At 42.4% G+C, this 20,420-nt stretch overlaps 1 protein-coding gene across 2 annotated transcripts in view; it reads left to right on the top strand.

The window, feature by feature from the left end:
• PYGL (glycogen phosphorylase L) overlaps nt 1–20,420 on the top strand; it is a 41,543-nt gene that overhangs the window by 12,103 nt on the left and 9,020 nt on the right. For both annotated transcript variants that reach the window (XM_087728632.1, XM_087728638.1), the window contains exons 5-16: nt 299–402; nt 2,406–2,537; nt 4,078–4,189; nt 6,442–6,524; nt 10,447–10,590; nt 12,223–12,315; nt 13,359–13,505; nt 13,826–13,989; nt 14,987–15,101; nt 17,320–17,421; nt 18,537–18,684; nt 19,450–19,508. In XM_087728632.1, coding sequence (XP_087584758.1) covers nt 299–402; nt 2,406–2,537; nt 4,078–4,189; nt 6,442–6,524; nt 10,447–10,590; nt 12,223–12,315; nt 13,359–13,505; nt 13,826–13,989; nt 14,987–15,101; nt 17,320–17,421; nt 18,537–18,684; nt 19,450–19,508 — 1,403 coding nt within the window. The remainder of the gene's footprint in view (nt 1–298; nt 403–2,405; nt 2,538–4,077; nt 4,190–6,441; nt 6,525–10,446; nt 10,591–12,222; nt 12,316–13,358; nt 13,506–13,825; nt 13,990–14,986; nt 15,102–17,319; nt 17,422–18,536; nt 18,685–19,449; nt 19,509–20,420) is intronic.

Raw genomic sequence — 20,420 nt, forward strand, 5'->3', positions numbered from 1 at the left:
CCGGTTTGCCCTTGGGTGCGCCGTGCACGCATGCACAGTACAACTAAAATTGTTCTGTGCATGCACAGAACCGAAAAACAAGATGGCGCTGCCTGGAGAACCAGTTTGGGAGCGTGGCAGGCCTGGGTCGCTGCTGGTTCCAGTGACCCAGGCTGCCAAACCACTACTGATTTGGCCGAACCGGTCCGAACTGGTAGGAACCCACCCCTGCCTAGAACCATTTTCTCCCCTAAAACTGTGTTGAGGTGTGGTGGATGCTGCTCAAGGAGCTGAATCCAATATTTTTTCCCTTCCATAGCTTGCTTCCTTGATTCAATGGCCACCCTTGGGCTTGCAGCCTATGGTTACGGAATACGCTACGAGTATGGCATTTTCAATCAGAAGATCAGAGAAGGATGGCAGGTAAGTACGAACAATTGGAGGTGCTTCCTATCCAACATTATCATTCCAATTGGTGGACAAGAAGACTATCTTATGACACATGAAGATTACAGAAATGCATATTTTCCTGGGTCTTTTTATGTTTATTTACTTTATCTCACCTTTATTATTTTTATGAAGAACTCAAGGCAGCAAACATACCTGATACTCCTTCCTCCTTTTATTTTTCCCATAGCAACAACCCTGTTAGGTGGGTGGGGCTGAGAGAGAGAGAGAAGGACTGGCCCAAAGTCACCATTCAGCTTTCATGCCTAATTCAGGACTGGGTCTCCAAGATGATTTTACATATTTTTTTTATTAATGAAATGTATATAGATGCCAATCTCATCAAAAGTGACTCGGGGTGGCACATAACTATTAGATAAAAAACAAATGTAAAACCATATATAAAATATAAAAATCCATATTAATCATAAAAACGTAAGATGGAAATCTTAGATGAAGGAAGGATAAAAAATGGCCATCTCAACAATGGTAAAATCTTAAGCAAGATTTGGGCTTAAAAGCTTCAAAATATGTGCAAGGGCTTTACACATAAGTGAGTGAAATCATTCGGTTTATTCTGTTGCATGAAGTATTCTATATGTTATATTCTTAAGATTTAGGAGTTTCCGAAATCAAAGAATTCAAGATGCCTATATGAACAGAAACAAGGGGGAATGAATATAATTGCAGCCATCTAGACCAGTGGTCACCAATTGGTGGGCCATAGACCACTGGTGGGCCACGAGAAAATTTTGGTGGGCTGCAGAAAAGTTAATTGCATTTTTTATATTGCACTAAATACTATTTATCTTTTTAAAAAAATCATATTAGTGGTCTGCGGGATTTAAAATTATTAATTTGGTGGTCCCTGAGATCAGAAAGGTCGGTAACCCCTGATCTAGGGGTTCTAATTAAGATCTAGGGGTTCTAATTAGATCAAAGATCTAATTAAGAACTGCAGGTTAATAAACCTCCTATCGAATAAATAGTTAAGATCCTAGAATATCCAGTCCAGTATCTAAGTACTTTCAGGGATGTTAAACATACATTCATTTTGTCACTGGAAGTAGTTATAAAATGTCAACATGATGGGATGAAGTTGAAATTTTTATCTACGTGGCCTTTGTTGGCACAATATTTTTATTATCCGGTGCTGTATTTGGTTGTATGGGATTTTTTAAGATTCTTTTTAAGGTGGAATTTATCTTAGCTTTGTATTGTAAGATGGATTGGTAAATTGTTGTATATATTTGGGTTAAAAATGCCAGATGCCATAATATTGCAGCCAAATTCATTTCCTGCTCTATTTTTGTTCTTTTAAGGAATATATTTATTCAATTATTTCTATATATAGAAAAGAATGAACTTTTACACTAAAGTCTGGATTGTGAATTGTGCAAATAAGAGAGGGAAAAATGTAAACAGATTTGTGCTCTGTCCTTCTTTCAAAGGTTTTGAGGGAGCGGGTTAAGATAATGATTAACAAAAAATAAATAGACAATAAGTTGACAAGTAGATCACTGGGGTTTAAATGAAAGGATTACAACATGGCATACATTGGCCAATTCTTGATTCAACGAGACAACTTTCTTCAGGTGACAGACAGGAAGTTCTGTTGAATCATTGATGTACAGTAATGAGTTTCTCAGTGCAAAGAAAAAATGAAATTATCTGTTCTTGAGCAAGGAGAGGAGAATTCTGTTTTCTAAACTTTATACATCGATATTCAACTCATGAGTGCCAATTATGATAATGAGCAATGAGAATGAGAATGACGAGCTGTTGAAGAGAGTTAAAAAGAGCCAGTGATTGACATGGGAAATTTGTGCTTTCCATATACAAGTTCCATCCCTGATCATGTCAATGAAATGATGTGGCTGCAAATTATCTAGAAGACAAATAAAGACCAATGAGCTCATTTCTTCTTGTCCTGCCTAGCTTGAAGTATCTTACTAATGCTTGGCCTTTTCTCATTGCAGGTGGAAGAAGCTGATGATTGGCTAAGACATGGAAACCCCTGGGAGAAGGCTCGTCCGGAGTACATGCTCCCTATTCATTTCTACGGAAGAGTGGAGAATACACAGACGGGTGTGAGATGGGTTGATACTCAGGTAACTTCTCTTGGAGAAGAGAAGCACATTGCAGTCATGATAATTGTGGGATGGGAGAATTTCAAATGTTCTCTGCAATCATCAAGCTTACTTGTGCGAGCTTAAGCAGATAATTCCTACCAAGCAAGTCTACTGTGCAGCCAGATTATAGAGGAGAATCATGCCTGGTGGCCCAAATTATTTGTGTAAATAAGATTAATATCTAAATGCATCACAAAACCTAAGTTTCAGTTTAAAATCCATATCTTAGAACAGTGGTCTCCATTCTTTTTGCCACGGGGGACCAATTTTTTGGAAGACAATTTTTCCATGGACAAGTGGGGGGAAGGAAGAGCACGCAGCCTAGATCCCTCGCGTGCCCAATTTACACAGTAGGGTTTGCACTCCAAATCTAGTGCCTGATGATCTGAGGTGGAGTTTAGGTGGTAATGCCAGCGCTGGGGAGTGGCTGCAAATACAGATGAAGCTTTGTTGCTTGCCCACCGCTCACCTCTAGCTGTGCAATCCGGTTCCTAATAGGGACGTGGGGATCCCTGGCTTAAAATAAACTGTGCCTGTTTTGTTTTTTGGCTTTTTTTTGCTGTGGTGGTAAATATAGATTGAAATGACAATTATATTTTGTAGCATAGGAGCATCCTGTAAGATAGTGATTCTCACAACCACAGAAGTCACAAGGCAACCATAATGTTCTGACCTAGGCTTCCCCAGCAGTACAAAAGCAAGTCCTCGTCCTGATAAACCCTTTTATTTAATTTACAGTGAGTTCCTCTCCAGCAAATTCCCAGCTCACAGTCTTTCAAGATAGTTCACAATTACTGACCTTTATCAGGCTTGGAGAGTGCCAGGCCGATATCTTTCAGACACTGCAATACTTGGCAAGAATGCAGGAATAAACTAATTGTCTCCTGCAAACACCCCTCCCCTTTTGCTCCTTTTTTATTCCCTATGGGAGGGGCCATTCACCTGTGGCCTTACTCCTAAATTGACCCTTGTTCCTTAGCTGTTCCCTTTGTCTCGTAACGCTGTGCATCCACACACTGGGAACATACTCCAGCTGTTCATCTGCCTCACTGATGTCTGACTCCAAAGGCAGCTGATAACTGTCAGATGGCCCTGGCCTCATCTCTGTCTCCGACGCACAGCCCTCATCAGAGCTTTTCCCAGACTCCAGGACTGGCCCATGTTCTTCCCCAACATCCTCACTGTCCAAATCTGCTGCCAGCTATGCTGGCGGGCCACAACACATAACTGGAAGGAACTGTAGGAAAAGAGAGAGGACTCAGCCTAGAATCATTATGTGTCCGCAAACATTCTAAGCCCAGTTCCTTCCACCCCTTGAATTCTGTTAACACTTATCTGGTTCCAATTTAGTGTTGACTATTAGTTGACTAGATTCTTGTGTATAGGCTTGAGCAATAAATCTTCTGAACTGACGTGTGATCCTATTTTTCGCACCTGACAGAAACCATCGAATACTATAATGGGTTTCTCTAGAATAACATTCCATTTTTAACCTAATTGGGGCAATCTCTGTCTTTAGGTTGTTTTGGCTTTGCCCTATGATACTCCTATTCCTGGTTATATGAACAACACGGTTAACACAATGAGACTCTGGTCTGCTCGAGCGCCCAATGACTTTAATCTCCGTGACTGTAAGTGTTGTCAATGGTGGGATTATTTCTTCTTCATTCTTTGCTTTTGGAGGAATTGTTAGGAAAATTGTTCTCTCTCTCTGCGTAGGCAGACCTAGTTTTGCAAGGCACCAAGGCCCACTTTGATCACACTCCCAAAGTTTGAAGGTAGTTTCCCCTCTGGAAAACAATGATGGAGGAATGGAAGAGCTCATGTCTACAGCATTTTTATAAAAACAAATACTTTAGATGATTGCTTTATATTTTGAAGGGATTTTCTTTGTGCTGTCATTATGGGCCCATCCATGGTGGCCTTCATTACAGATTGAACCTTGGCATTGATAGAACTGAAGATTATTATAGCCCATAATAATCTACCATAAAGAAATAGGGCTTTCTTTACCTAGTCACTGAAGTGTGTGGCTGCAGTTCCTAGTACAGGGGTGTCCAAACTTGGGAATTTTAAGATTTGTGGACTTCAACTCCCAGAAGTCCACAAGTCTTAAAGTTCCCAAGTTTGGACTCCCCTATCTTAGTGTGATCAGCAGTTCTCAAACTCAAATACAGATTGGAGAGTGTCAGGGATTTGGGGAAGGATATAACATTTTTCTAAACTGCTGATAGTTGTGAAAAACAGAATTCTGAGTTCCTCTTTTGCAAACAAGTGTAAAGACTAATAATGGGGAAAGAGGTTTATTTTTCTCCCTCCTAATCCTCTTGTCAGTGTTTTTTTCTTTTCCCAAGATGTGGCTATTTTCTGCCTTTAGCAATGTTGCTAAGAAAGTAATTATGAAACAATTAGATACATGGATGCATAGGAGAGAAGAAAACATCCCTGGAACCAGGGATAGGAAACCTGTGGTCCTCATGCAGCTGAACTACAGTTCCCAGCAGCCACTGCACAGTGTCAAAGATGCTGGGAATTGGTTTTTAATAACAGTTGGAGGGCCACAGCTCTCTCCGCCTTGCCTGAAATGCAGTAGAGTAGCTGCTCCTTGCAAAGCGCCCTTAGGAAACATCTCCAAAGCATTATCTTGAGGTCTAGGGATTCATGAGAAAGCTGAAGACAAAGGAAGGTCTAATAAAGTGTTTCCCAATCGTAGCCATTTTAAGATATGTGGACTTCAACTCCCAGAATACCCTAGCCAGGAATGCTGGCTAGGGTATTCTGGGAGTGCAAGTTCACGCATCTTAAAATGGCTGAAGTTGGGAAACACTAGTCCAGCGATGGCGAACCTTTTTTTGGCTCGCGTGCCATAAGTGGGGGGAACATAGGGGGGGTCATGTGCAGGCGTGCCACACTCATAATGCAATGCACGACACACACCCAGTGCGCATGTGCGCACTACAGGCACTCCCCCCCCCATTTTTGCATGCTTTTTTTCACCCTCCCCAGACTCCAGAGGGGGAGGGCAAAAACAGCCTCCTCTGCCCCCCCCCCTGGAAGCCCTCTGGAGGCTTCAGGGACCTTCAGGAGGCTTCCCTGAAGCCTTCGGAGAAGTCAAAACGAACGTCCGAGCAAACCGGAAGTCCGCTCCCAAACTTCCGGTTTACCCATAGGGCCGTTTTTTTGCACTCCGGGGGCTTCAGAAGCCTCCAGAGGGCCTCTGGGGGTGCTCTTTTCATTCTTCCCAGGCTCCTATAAAGCCTCTGGAGCCTGGGAAGGGCAAAAAATGGCTTTAAAAAAGGCTGAACTCAGCTGGCCAGTGCGCGCATGCACGCTGGCCAGCTGACAGGGCCTTGCGTGCCCTGACAAATGGCTCCATGTGCCACCTGTGGCACATGTGCCATAGGTTTGCCATCACTGCACTAATCTTAATAGCCTCAGGAAGAGAGGAAAGGAAGAGAGGAGGAAGAGACAGTCCCTTCCATTTCCTTCCTCTGATGGATTAACACTTCTGGTAAGGGAAGACTGAAAAAAAAATAGAGCAGGTTTTCCCAACCTGGACATTCAAATTTCCAATCTGTATGACTAATGCCTGAAAGTTTTGGAAGTCATAGTCCCCACATAACTCAAGATCACCAGGTTGAGGAGATCTGGGATACAGGGCTCCTTTTGAAGAGCTGAAAGGAAGCTTGATAGTTCACATAGCAAGTTTACTTTTAAAAGTTAAGCATACGCCTCATTTTGGGAAGAAGCAGCCCTGAACATTCCTAAAATAATTCTGTGCTAAGTAGATAGGGGAAAAATAGTTTTTTTTTTCAACTCTCCATTCTCCACCCCCACTGATACTGAACAGCCATGCATGTTTTATTTCAATTTCCCTGTGCAGTTAATGTTGGTGATTACATTCAAGCGGTGTTGGACAGAAACTTGGCGGAGAACATTTCCCGCGTCCTCTATCCAAACGATAACGTAAGTTCCAAGCCCTGTGAAGTGTTATCTGCTGGTGGGTGGGAGGGAGCGAAAGAAATGGGGGCGGTGACCCGTTTACTTTTTATGTGGGCACCGTGCTAATCATTCAGAACCAAACATGGTAGCAAGTTGCCTTTTTTGCATGTGTTGCAGAGCTGATTGTCTTAAGTCATCAAGCCCATAACCAACTAAACACGGTCTATCCTCCTTCTAACACAGGGCCTGGGAAATCAACCAGGACTTAAACAGTCTAGGAAAAGTGGGATTGAAAATTTTTAGCAACCAGTTCTCTACCTGGTTGCTGGGGGGGCATGGCCATGGGGGGGGGCTACCTGGCCTTCTCACGACAGGGGGGGAGTTTTCACCATCCGAAGACTCCAAAGGCTTTCTTTGAGCCTCCAGGAGGGCGAAAACGGCTCCCCCAGGCTCCAGAGACCCTCCGGAGGCCACAAATGGACTCGTTTTCAGAACTTCTGGTAGGCTCGTTTTTCACCCTCCCAGAGCATCTGTGTGGATACTGTACTTAACTGGCATGAATGGGCTGCGTGGAGACTCCTGGGAGCGGTAGGGCAGGGCCAGCCAGTTCTTGCAACAACCGGTTAGGCAAACTGAATGCAAAATTAGCATCCAGTTCACCCGAACTGGTCCGAACCGGCTGAATCCCACCCCTGGTCAGAAGGTTGGGAGAGGTATGAATATCCAGGGGGAGATCATTTCAGAGACCAGAAACCACCCCTGTAAAGAAATGCTTCCTAGGTCCCACCAGATGACATTGATTGATAGGTGGGACAGGAAGCATACATGCTCTACCGACCCTGACCCGATGAGCAGAAACATATGGAAACAAGTGCTCCATCAAGTAACTAAGTTAAAATGCACACTTGTGGGGGGTTTTAGATGATATTCCACACCTTGAATTACCCCAGAAGCCAACTAGGAAATCATGTACTTGTGAAACAATGGTGTCATGTGACACACCCATCAGAGCCCACCCCACTGCATTTTGGCTCAGCTGTAGCTTCTGAGTGGTCTTCAAGGGCAGCCCTTAAGGTAACCCAATTAAGAGGTAGCCAAGGCATGAGTGATGGTCTGAAGATCCTCCCAGTCCAGGAATGGTCACCTATCAAACACTTGATAAAGCCGCACAAAAGACCCTCCTGGCCACAGCTGCCATCTGTGTTTTGATCCAAGGGAACCCCTCAGATTGTGCATCAGTCTCACATGGAGTAATGCTACTCTGTTGATAATGAAATATAGAAGATCCAGAGGACAAACGAAGACATCTGGTCTTCTTAGGATTAAGCCTGAGTCTGTCCCTCCCCATCCAGACCTGCCACCAGCTCCAGGCATTGGGTCTGGACTTTGACAGCATCGTTGGTGACCCTAGAATCAAGTTGTACAACTGGGTATTCATCAGCCTATAGATGATCTCTGACTCCAAACTGATGGATCAACAGTTTTCATGTAGAAGTTGAACACTTGTTAGAGGAAGTGTTGAAACACTTCCCCTAACAAGCCCACAACAGAACCACAGTTTATCTCACTGTATAAAGAGGAAGTTGAAACACAGCGGGAGTTATGCAAAATTACCAGTTACATTCATAAGGCGTCTACAACAATTTATACTAAAAAAGCATACAATTCCTTGCAAAGCAAAGCTGAAATCTCTGGCATATGTTAACTGTGTGAATTTTTCTACTTATTAGCCTATTTTGCACACAGACTCTGCTGCTAACCACTAGAAAATATGCTGATTTCTGTGATTATTAACCAGGCTTTTTCCAACACTGAGAACTTAAATTAAAATAATCTAATCAGATAAAAGTAACCAAAAGTAATGTTTCGACCCTTCATCAACCACATGCCGGCTTCAAGCTTGGATATATGGGGAGGGTTAGAGAAAGCCATGGTGAACTGACCTGTAAAAAAATAATCCCACCAAAACGCTTTATAGCAATAACTCAACAAGAAGGGGCAAGCGAAGAACATGCTGGCTAGACAACATCAAAACTGATACACAGATGAACATCCAACAACTGAAAGAAGCTGTGCTTGACAGGATAGAACAGAGAGCAGTTGCCTATAAAATCATCAAGACTCAAACAACTGGTTAAACAACAAGGTTTCTAGATGCTGTATGATGGGTTGCTGCATACTCCCAGTCTGTGCAGTATTTCAGGTTGAGAGGGTTAATAGCAATTGTACTTAGACTTATATACCACTTTACGGGGCCTTACAGCCCACTTTAAGTGGTTTTACAGAGTCAGCATATTGCCCCCAACAATCTGGGTCCTCATTTTATCGACCTCGGGAGGATGGAAGGCCAAGTCAACCTTGAGCCGGTGAGAATCGAACTGCCGAACTTCTGGCAATCCGCAGTCAGCAGAAGTAGCCTGCAGTACTGCATTCTAACCACTGCGCCACCATGGCTCTTCATTAAATGAAGTCATTGCAACATTAAATGAAGTTACTACAACTGTAACGGCATGGATGGATCCAACCAATGGGCTGTCCATGCCAACCTTCCAATCCCTTCCTAAGGACTAATCAAAGGTCTCCAGGAAGATGCAGACTCAGGCAGTTGCCTTTTAGCCCTGGCATTTAAAGATTTACAATATTTCTATTGTTCCCGTAATAACAAAGAGCCATTGATTGACCCCCTTTCCCACCGTAATTTATCTAACTCTCTTCTTAAGTTATTATTCTCGACTTTGTCCTCAATGACAATTGGGACAAGATTTTCAATTGCTAAGCGATGTGATTGTTAAGCAAGTCATCATGTGACCAGACCCAATTTCATGATCATTTTTACTGCAGTCATTAAATGAATCACACAGTTAAGTGAATCCCAGTTCCCCAACTGACCATCAAAAACTGGCTGGGAAGATTACAAATGATTGTAGGATGCCTCAACTAGTCATAATGTGAGCACCTGCATCACGTGACTATTGGGTTGCACAAACATCCTAAGGACGAGGACAGGTTGTAAATATTTTTTTCTGAGGTTGTTGTAACTTTGAATTGATGTTAAATGAACAGTTGTAAGTTAAGGACTACCTGTACCTCCTTTTGAAAATTGAAAGACTTAGAGAAATGAAATGGTACTGATGAGATATCAGAGTTGGCATCTATTGTCTGGTCCATAGGTCAGGACACATTAGAGGGACAAGTACCCCAATCAATCCAGGGGTGGGTTGCTCCCGGCATTACTACCAATTCGGTGCGTGCAAAAAAGCTGTACACACATGCTCGCTTTGCTCGCATTTTGTGCACATTTGCCCCAAAATAGGTCTGTGCATGCAGAAAATGTTTAAAAAAGAAAAAATAATAATTTTGTGCAATTACAATTTTTCTGCACATGCGCAGAACCAAAAATCAAGATGGCGGCCCCGTAGGAGAAATGGTTCGGGAGGGTGGCAGGCCTGGGTGGCTGCCGGTTCCAGCGACCCAGGCCGCAAAACCACTACTGGTTCAGCTGAACTGGTAGGAACCCACCTCTGAATCAACCCCTCCCAGTTTTTGTCTGCAGCTGTATGCCGATCTGTGATTGTAATAAAGATTTGATTTGCTTATAGCTGCGCACAGGCTCATCATTGGATGAAGGAGGCAACCTCATGCTGGCTCACTGCAAGGGAGAGGGAAATTACTGAAATCAAAAAGATAATGTCACCTTTTCTTCAAGCCTCTCCTTCTCCTTGTAGCTAAAACTAAATTTGAGGGTTTTGACTATGCTCAAACTGCTTTTCTTATCTGCTGATAAATGTCATAGGAACCAAGAAGGGCAATGGCAATTTAAGAAAATGTAGCATGCAGTCAGGCATTTCTTTGTTGTGATAGTCATAAATACAGTTAATGGTCTGATCCTCCTCAGACTCACTTTGCATTTTTCTTACCATCCTGATATTCTTTCTTCATCTGATAGTTTTTTGAAGGCAAGGAGCTGCGTCTGAAGCAGGAATACTTTGTGGTAGCTGCCACCTTACAAGACATTATCCGACGGTACAAAGCCTCCAAGTTTGGGACTACTGAAAGTGTCCGGACTGCTTTTGATTCCTTCCCAGACCAGGTCATTGCATTTGGAGTGATATATCTGGGGGTGGGGGGGTGGGGGGGGGATTGGGTTGAGGCATGTCATGATCTGGCAGGCAGAACTTGGTAGTGAAGTGGGATACTATCTTGGGTGTAGAAAACCAGTGGGATGAAGTCAGAAAGTATTAAGCTAGGACCAGGAAGACCCATGATCCTATCTAGACTCACTCAGCTTTAGAAGCTCTTTGGGTGATGTTGACCAGATACTGTCGCTCTACTCAATCTCACAGGTTTGTTCTGGGGATAATATTGGAGATGGGAGTGTTAAGTGGGCCACCTTAAGTCCTAGAGGAAAGGGAATTTTGAATCTAACAAATAAAACAAAAGTAAACTGAGAATAGTTTGATTACTTATGAAGTTTAATCGGGGCTTTTGCCCAATAACCTTTTTATTAAGATGTTCCTCTGGGACAGGGGTATCAAACTCGATTTCATAGAGGGCCATTTCTCTGCACATCTGGAGTTTCTCAGGCATTGCGTTGTCTGAAGTCCCGTTCTGGACTGGGCATTCTTTCTGTGATCCCTTCGCTTTGCGCAGAGCAGGAACCAGCGTGGAATTGGACTGCCTGAGTCAAAGGGGTCCATGGGATCTTGAGACTTGATTTTTGAGCAGTACCAATCCTTTCCACTCTTTCCTTTCCCTTTCTGTCTTTATTCTATCTTCCTTTCCTTTTCCTTTCCTTTTTCCTTTCCTTCTTTTCCATTTCCTTTCCTTTCTCCTTTCCTTTCTCTTTTCCTTTCCTTTCTCTTTTCCGTTCCTTATTTCCTTTTCCCCTTTTTCTTTTCCCTTCCCTTTCCCTCCCTTCTTCATCCTTTCCTTTCTTCTTTCCAATTTCCTTTCCTTTGTCCTTTCCTTCTTTTCCATTTCCTTTCCTTTCTCCTTTCCTTTCTCTTTTCCTTTCCTTTCTCTTTTCCGTTCCTTATTTCCTTTTCCCCTTTTTCTTTTCCCTTCCCTTTCCCTCCCTTCTTCATCCTTTCCTTTCTTCTTTCCCATTTCCTTTCCTTTTTCCTTTCCTTCTTTTCCATTTCCTTTCCTTTTTCCTTTCCTTTCTCTTTTCCTTTCCTTTTTCCTTTCCTTTTCTTCTTTCCCATTTCCTTTTCTTTCCCTCCCCCTCCCTTTTCCTCCTTGCCCCCCTCCCCAACATCTGCTCTGATGGAAATTATGGCTAAAAAAAATTCAGGTGCTCAGGCATGAAAATGTGCCGCTCAAACACTATACTTTTCCGCACACACACATACACACACAAAAAATAGAGGGAACATTGGCCTGTGGTGGCCCAAGCGCTGGCAGAGGATTGCAGGAGGCTATCACAGCCACCCAAGCCCCGTTTTGCTGGCAGGAACTGCGGGTCAATCCTTTGCTGTTTCCAAGATATCCCCACAGGCCAGATCGAAGCACTTCATGGGCCGGATTTGGCCCCCAGGCCTTGAGTTTGACAACCCTGCTCTGGGAGATGTGGGATAGTAATAATGGTGGCATGTAACCAGGTAAAATGCATTGCTTTCTCTAGCTTGACTTAACTTTTAGCTGATAGATTCGATTCCATGTTCCTGCTTAAACTTTTCTCTCTGCGTTTTTTAAACATATTTCATTTCTTGGTTTTCAATAGGTTGCAATCCAGCTGAATGATACACATCCTTCCATGGCTATTCCTGAGTTGATGCGCGTCTTCTTGGATATAGAGAAGCTGCCCTGGTCCAAGGTTGGGACCACTTTTCTGTTGTCAGCTGTGCTTCTAGGGTTTGCAAGACCTTCACTCTGTTTTCCAGGCCCCTGATTCTGTAGTTTCTGTGCCATGGCTCCAAGTCTTCTTTTGCTTCCTATTTCCAGTTTTCAGACAAACACAAGTTGGTTTACAAAATATGCTGAACCCTAAATCTAAAAAAATAAGGTGCTGTGCAATGCCCAAACAAATAAAATGCTTAATTTGATGGCATGGTTCATGCAACAGGTTAAACCTCATTTTGACCTAGTCTAGCATATTGTGTAAACTGAATCATGCAGTCATTGTCTTAGATCTCAAAATTTGGGGAATAGGGGTACTAATTCGCTGTACTAATACCCTCAGATACCTGTTCTAGTTAACTCCCAGCTTCCAGCATTACTCTCACCTGAAATGGGGAATGCCGTGGATGTACTGTTTGGGTGTTTTCATTGTGGTTGTTTTCAATAGTTTGGACTGTTTTATAGTTTCAGAATTGTAAGTCATCCAGAGTCACTTGGCTGAGATGGGCGGCTATAGAAATAGAATGAATAAATAAATAAGGCAATTGATAAAGCCACCTTCATGATAAAATGGAATAATGTGGAATGGATGGTCTTGTTCCAATATAGATTTAGTTGATCGAACTATATGGATCTATATGTCTATATTCAAGGAAGTGTGTAGTAAGGTATTCCAAGATTCTGCCCTGGATTTAGTTATGTTCAACATTATCAATATGATTTAAACAAGAAGATAGAAGTGATGCTTATCACATTTGCAAAGAACAAAAAGCTGGGAGGGTGGGGCTGACACTCCAGAAAATAGGCTGTGGGTTGAGAAGAATCTTGATAACTAATAATATGCACAATTCTCAATAGTAACAAATGTAATGTAAGATTTCTGCATTCTGGTAAGAAAACTATATCCTCAGATACAAAGTACATGGCTTAGGAGGAGGAGTTGGGAGAGGATGCACAAGAATGATCACACAAATTGTTTTTCTCAGTTTGCCTTATTGTCTTTCTCTTCAAAAATACAAGGCCTGGGATATCACTACAAAGACCTTTGCTTATACAAACCACACCGTTCTCCCTGAAGCTCTTGAACGTTGGCCAGTCGAGCTGGTGGAGAAGCTGCTTCCAAGGCACTTGCAGATTATCTATGAAATCAATCAAAGACATTTGGATGTAAGTAGGGTTTCATTAAACCTTCTCTGATGGCTCTTAATTTTCTGGATGAATTTAAGAAAATATAAAGGAACGGTTTTGTGAAAACTGATCCGTTTCAAGTTGGAAAAGCTGTTGAGCTTTTGATTCAGTCAAGAAGTCTCTGTTCAGGTAGCCATATTGAACTGGGAAAAAAAGTTATGCCAATTGTACAGCATTTGCTTTTAAAATGTGGTTAGTCCAAGCATGCTCTCTTGCTAAAATCCAGACTGAACTGGATAGTTGGGAATGCACTTGAATGGGATTAATTGATGTTGCTTTTCACCTTCACACATACTCAGAAAATCAGAGCCCTGTTTCCAACGGATGTTGACCGCCTCAGGAGGATGTCCTTGATTGAAGAGGAAGGGGTCAAGCGTATTAACATGGCCCACCTTTGCATTGTTGGCTCTCACGCTGTGAATGGAGTCGCAAAGATTCATTCCGATATCGTCAAATCTCAAGTGTGAGTAGTGGTGTGTATTTTGTTTGTGTACAGCAACCTGGGACAATTTCCTTTTACTTTTGCCAACAGAAAAGTTTTTGATTTGATTTAGACTTCTGAATGTTTCTACTTTGGGATCAATTTTGAGGTTTAGAGCTGAACTCTGGGTGCCCCTGAGTTTGTGCTAATATATAATTTTGTCTGTTGCTTCGATAATTTTCTGCCCTCCCAAACTTCGTGTTGCCATATGCATTCTTTGGTGACAGATTGCAGGACAAATTTCCCCAAAGTTACCTCATCTCTAGTGTTTTGACACCTTCATTTTCAAGCTTGCAGGGAGTGCCACAATTAAACGCCCGCATGAATAATTTTAATTTTAAGCATTTATGCTAAATATTATGATTCAGATGTGGGCCTCTTTTGTTCTTCTGTAATGAACAGGATATTCAACATATTTTACATAGTTACTGAATTAACCCATTTTCAGAGTAACTACAACATGCTGAATCGTATTCTATTCAAGGTTAAAAACTAAGACTCTGTGCAAGTACTTCCATTAAATCTGCCAGTTCTTTAAATCGGTGGTCTCCAACCTTGGCAACTTTAAGACTTGTGGACTTCAACTCCCAGAGTTCCTCAGCCAGCTTTGTTCACAGGTCTTAAAGTTGCCAAGGTTGGAGACCACTGTTTTAAATGACCTAATCAAGCAGATCATGTGAATGTAAATCTTATGGGAGCAAATAAATCATCAATACAGTAATGGTTTGTGAAATAATTTTGTACTACGTATAACATAAATACATTTTAAAAAACCTGATGATATTGCTTCCAGCCTTGCTGTCACCTTTCAATTTATTTATGCAAAAAATAAGTTTATAAATAAAAGTGCAGAGTAATTATGCAACTGGTATTAATTGAAAATTTAAAAGATTGGATGGCCCATGTTTTTTGTCAACAATATGTTTAACTACTCTATCTTGAGGGTTTTCCATGAACAACTTCCTTGTTTTTCTTTCAGGTTCAAGGACTTTGCAGAGGTGGAGCCAGAAAAATTTCAGAATAAAACAAATGGGATCACCCCTCGGCGTTGGCTCCTGCTTTGCAACCCAGGACTGGCAGAATTAATTGCGGAGGTAAAAAAACCAAAAACATTCAGTTTTCTGTGTAGCGAAAATAATTATTGTAATAATTTGTATGTGCTTTTTAAATCATTGGGTTTTTTTTAAAAAAAATTCCTGATGTATAATCAGGCAGTTTCCATCTCCTTTCAAAGCTCTGAAAACACTTTGTAAGCAGGATATTGGCTTCTGCTTCTTCTACTCATCTGCTCTCATTCTGGTTAAATAGTCTTTGTAGGCGTCTGTTCTGACCCCCCTCGTCCCATACCAACACACACTCCGAGCCAAAGATAAGTTATGGCATTTAATTAACAGACAGACAGGTCCTTGGCAGCAAACCGGTACAGATAAGCCTTGGCAGCAATCCAATACAGATAAGCCGTGGCAGCAATCCAGTCTACCAAGCTCACAATAATGTTCTCTGACATTAGTTCCTGCGTTGACTTCTGCAAGAGGGGCGTGTGCACAAGCAGTCTTTTTATAGTCTGGAGAGGAGCCTAATGACCACCAGCTGAGTACAATTACTTCCTGTACTTGCACAACTGTTCCTGACACCTATTAGCTCTTCGGTGCCGGGCATCCAGGAACAATTCACTACTGGCGTCCGGATCACACTCCCTTGTCTCCTCCACACTGGTCCAAGGCTCAGGCGCCTCCTGGTGGCCAACCAGCCTCTCTGTGCCCTGCTCGGAGTCGGAACCCTGTCCAGGGTCCTCCACATCCTCCAGAGCCGACTCATAGGGCCCCTCGCTGCCGGAGTCTGGTGACAGCTCCAATGGCTCCTGCTGGGCCACAACAGGCGTCTATGGAGATTCTCAGTCATACAAGTCATGGTTGTCCCAAAGGTGCTTTTTCAAAAGGCAACTGGACTTTATTTTTCCTTGAAGAAGTTTCGTTTCTCATCCAAGAAGCTTCTTCAATTTTGACTCAATGGTGGAGGATGGAAGGATTGCAGTGATCTGATTGTTCGCACTCTGAGAGCCGTTGAAGCCACTTGGAGGTTTATCTGTGCCCTCAGGGTCCCCTGAATGGTGCAAATGGGTGTGGAACCTTCTTGGAACTGCTGAAGGGACTGTGGTTATAAGCAGGAGATAGGTAGTCCTATCCCTCCCCCTCTGTTGAGAGAGGGCTGTTCAATCTTAATGTAGATGGCCTCTTTGATCCCTCTTTCAAACCAGTGGTCCTATCTGTCCAGAATGTGGACTTTGCTGTCTTCGAAAGAATTATCTCTGTCTTTTATCTTTGAGCGAAGAAGCACCTTTGGGACAGCCTATGTAGGTCTTGATACGATTTCGCAACCTGCAGAACCTGTTGAATAATAAAAGGAAAGATGGTTAGCACTCTCCGAGTTTGGTTGCTTTTTTGCAGACATTTCATTACCCAATTAGGTAACATCATCCTCCATCATCCAGGCATTGATAACGTTACTTGTTGGGAAGGGGTGGAAAATGGGCAGTTTTTCACAAAAACGGAGGCATTTTTGCCTTACCCCAGCATTGCTGAAGCCTGCAGAGTAGCAATAGCAATAGCAGTTAGACTTATATACCGCTTCATAGGGCTTTCAGCCCTCTCTAAGCGGTTTACAGAGTCAGCATATCGCCCCCAACAATCCGGGTCCTCATTTTACCCACCTCGGAAGGATGGAAGGCTGAGTCAACCCTGAGCCGGTGAGATTTGAACAGCTGAACTGTAGAACTACAGTCAGCTGAAGTAGCCTGCAGTGCTGCATTTAACCACTGCGCCACCTTGGCTCTAAGAGTGCTTCTGGAGGCTGGAGAAAGGCAAAATCACCTCCGTTTTTATGAAAAACGGCCCATCTTTGGGACTGGCATGCACACACCATTTAAAAAGGGGGTAAATTACATTTTTTCACTGAATATTGTCCTGTGCATGCGCAGAACAGAAAATAAAGATGGCGGCACCCAGGATAGAACCGGTATGGTCTTGTGTTCGGCCGAGTTACTACCTATTCAGCCAAACCGGTCCGAACCGGTAGGAACCCACCTCTGCTGTTGGGTAATGAAAGTAACCTCAGAGAGAATGAAGGACTTCCCAGTTCAACCCTGAGCCACATATATTGAGCCTAAAGTATCTTTGAGAGATCAATAGACTCAGAAGCAGTAGGTGCCACAATGAGTATCCGTGGGCGATGACAATGGGATGGCTCTGGATTCTTCAAGATTTCCATCTTTTGAGATGATGAATGTGTGAAATCTCTTTCTTCTTTCTACAGAAAATAGGGGAGGAATACGTGAAAGATTTGAGTCAGCTAACAAAGCTGCATCGGTTTGTGAATGATGATGTTTTCATCAGAGAGGTGGCCAAAGTCAAGCAGGTAAGGGGAATGAAAGGGAGAGTGGGAATTTCCCCTTTTCAAAGAATTTTCTATCTCCAAAGTGCTTTACAGATCATCTTTCATTGCATTTTGTTTATATATGGCAAATTCAAGAACATTCAAGTGACAAATATAGAACAGCATTTTTATCATGCTTTAGCATGAGGCTGTTTTAGCATTAGGCTAAAACAGATAATTTGTGATGTATGCATGCCCTTTTTTTGACAAAAAAATGGCCCATTTTCGCGGAAAATGGGCTGTTTTGGGGAGGTCTGCAGAGTGCAAAAACTTTTTTTAAAATTTGCATTGGTGCGTCTTATACTCAGGCGCATCTTATACTCCAAAAAATACAATACGTTGACAGTTCCTTGGCAGTCAATCTGGAGAGTACCAGGTTTTGGAAGACTGCAATACAATAAGACTTTCAGAAAAGCTTTGGAGTGAACTGATAAGGGCCATCGTAAGAGGCACTTTTGAGCAAATCTTGTCATATTTCTGCTTACCAGAGGGAATACAAACCTCAGGGAAGACTCAAATTTGGTCTTTCACAAAGTACAATACACTTTTTACCAAAGTATGTTGGTGTGAGCAGGTTACAACAACATGCATATATGCAAACAGGAAAATAATTGTTGGGTAAGTTTCTACATTCTCTATAGGTGAAGTACAAGTGGCTATGGGGCTCACAGCCCAGTGACTAGATGGGAGGAAGTAGCCTGCAATAGACCAAATTGAAAGCCAACTCAAACTCCAAAAATGTTTCCTGCATGCAACCTAGAATGTCCATATAGGAGGTTTTCCTCCATTTTCCTGGAGAAAATGTTATGCTCAAGCTGTAGTACCTTGGACTACTTCATCTTCCCTCAATGGTGGGCTACTACAAAATGGAAGTAGTGTTTCAAAGACATGTCCTTAGCTAAAAGAAAATAAGTCAATTTTTATTGGGGATGCAAGAAAGCTGACTAGAAGAACTTGTTCCATTGCCAACCTAGTCAATCTTTGCAAATAGAATTGAAAGTAACACCTCGAGCAAAAAAGATTTTTGGCTGGTTCTGTCTTCTTTTCACTTGGTTACGAAACCAAACAAGTGGTCATACCTCCCTTTCTCTTCACAGGAAAACAAAGTCAAATTTGCCCAGCAACTGGAGCAGGAATATAAAGTGAAGATCAACCCAGCTTCCATGTTTGACGTGCAAGTCAAGAGAATTCATGAATACAAGCGGCAGCTCATGAATTGCCTGCATGTGATCACCATGTACAACCGTGAGTAAAGTTGAGCCTGGCACACAGCAAACAGAGTTGTCTGTTTTTTAGGTTTCTCTGCTTGCATAAATGCAACAACACTGCTTTAAAATAGAATCAAATGGTAAACAAAAATGCCTAATAATGTTTAAAGAATTACAATCTGAAACAAAACAGTGGTGCGGTGGCCTAGTCTCCCAATCAGGAGCCTGTGAGTTCGATCCTAGGTAGAGGCAGGTATTTCTCTCTCTCGGCACACTGAGAATGCATCTGCTGAACAAAACACCATCAGTCAATGTCCAGTTGGGTGACTTCATATTGTTTGGGTAATGGACCCTACATTTATGGTTTTCCAGCTCTGTCTTCTGATGGTTGACCTTGGGTTGACACACCACGGGCTGGCACAGCTTGGTTCCCATTCCCCCCACCCTGATTCCGCCCTATATTCCAATCTCCCCTCCCTCATTAGTAATGTCAGGCTATCAGCTTGTGATACGTGGTTAGCAGAATGGCAGCCACGATACTTGAAGAAAATGTTCATAAGATTGTCTGAGAATTCCAGAGGTATCCATCAGCACCTTCAAAGTTGGGAACGTCATGGCAAGAAAGGGCAAAGGAAGCCAAATTGGCTGCAGTTGTTCAAGAAAGAGCTGAGCTGACATGATGGGCCTCAAAGAAAGCAACTCAAGGGAAGCAAAGAGAGATGGGGGCTGGAAGAGGCAAATATGACTACTTTATGCCTGGACAGAAGTCAAGCTTAGGTTCTCTGCTCTTTCTCCATTGCAGGCATTAAACGAGATCCAACAAAGCCATTTGTGCCCCGGACTGTGATAATTGGAGGAAAAGTGAGTGATGGATTTGAGGGTCAAGATTCATCTTTTGGGTGTTCTGCAAAGCAAATTGCAACATTCCTGGAAATGCCATTTTCTATCCTGAACTCTCATTACTAATCCATTTCTAATTACTCATATAGGTAGCATTAAGAGAGTCTTTCTTGTTTTCTCACCAGGTTAAATTGTGTGTGCGCACGCACCCACATGTGTGCACATTTGTGTGTGTGTGTATGTATGTATGTATGTATGTATGTATGTATGTATGTATATATAAATAGTCTTGAGTAGATATGGATGTATCATAAAAAGTAGAATATCCAGGCGCCTTCAGAATTATGGCCCTTTTTTTTATTTTCATACATGTAACCACAAGTATACCATTGCATCTTAACAATCACTATTTCATATTATCCAATATTATATCAATTCCTCTTACCATCAAACCACAACAACTGTTGTTTGCTCTTCTGCTTTCCATACACCATATTATATCCTATTTCACCTCCGCCCTATCTCCTCTCCCTCTCTCCTCTTCCCTACATCCTTTCTTCCCTCTATCATCCCTCTCTTCTCTACTTCCCCTTCCTCTCTCCTTCTCCTCTCTCCTCTTTCCACTCCTTCTCTCTCTTCTACTCTTTCGCTCTCTTCTGTTTCCTTCTTTAGCTTGCTTCTTATGGAAATGTCTGCCATTGTCTTCTAGGATTAAAAAAAAATCCCCGTTGAGCCTACAGCCTTGAAATTTTCCTGATTTTTTTCCTTGAACTACTAATTAGATTCACATCCATTTAATATTTAAAGAGCTGTGAAGAATATTCAGTTATCTAGCTATCTCTATGTCTACCTGTCTGTCATCTGTCTGCTCTCACACACTCTTTCTCTCCATGTCTTTAATTCAGTGAAAGTTATTCCTTAAATATATGCAGT

Source organism: Thamnophis sirtalis, unplaced genomic scaffold (assembly GCF_051295495.1).
Source record: "Thamnophis sirtalis isolate CommonGarterSnake01/CBP01778 unplaced genomic scaffold, rThaSir2_p1.2 scaffold_1, whole genome shotgun sequence".
NCBI classification, from domain to species: domain Eukaryota; kingdom Metazoa; phylum Chordata; class Lepidosauria; order Squamata; family Natricidae; genus Thamnophis; species Thamnophis sirtalis.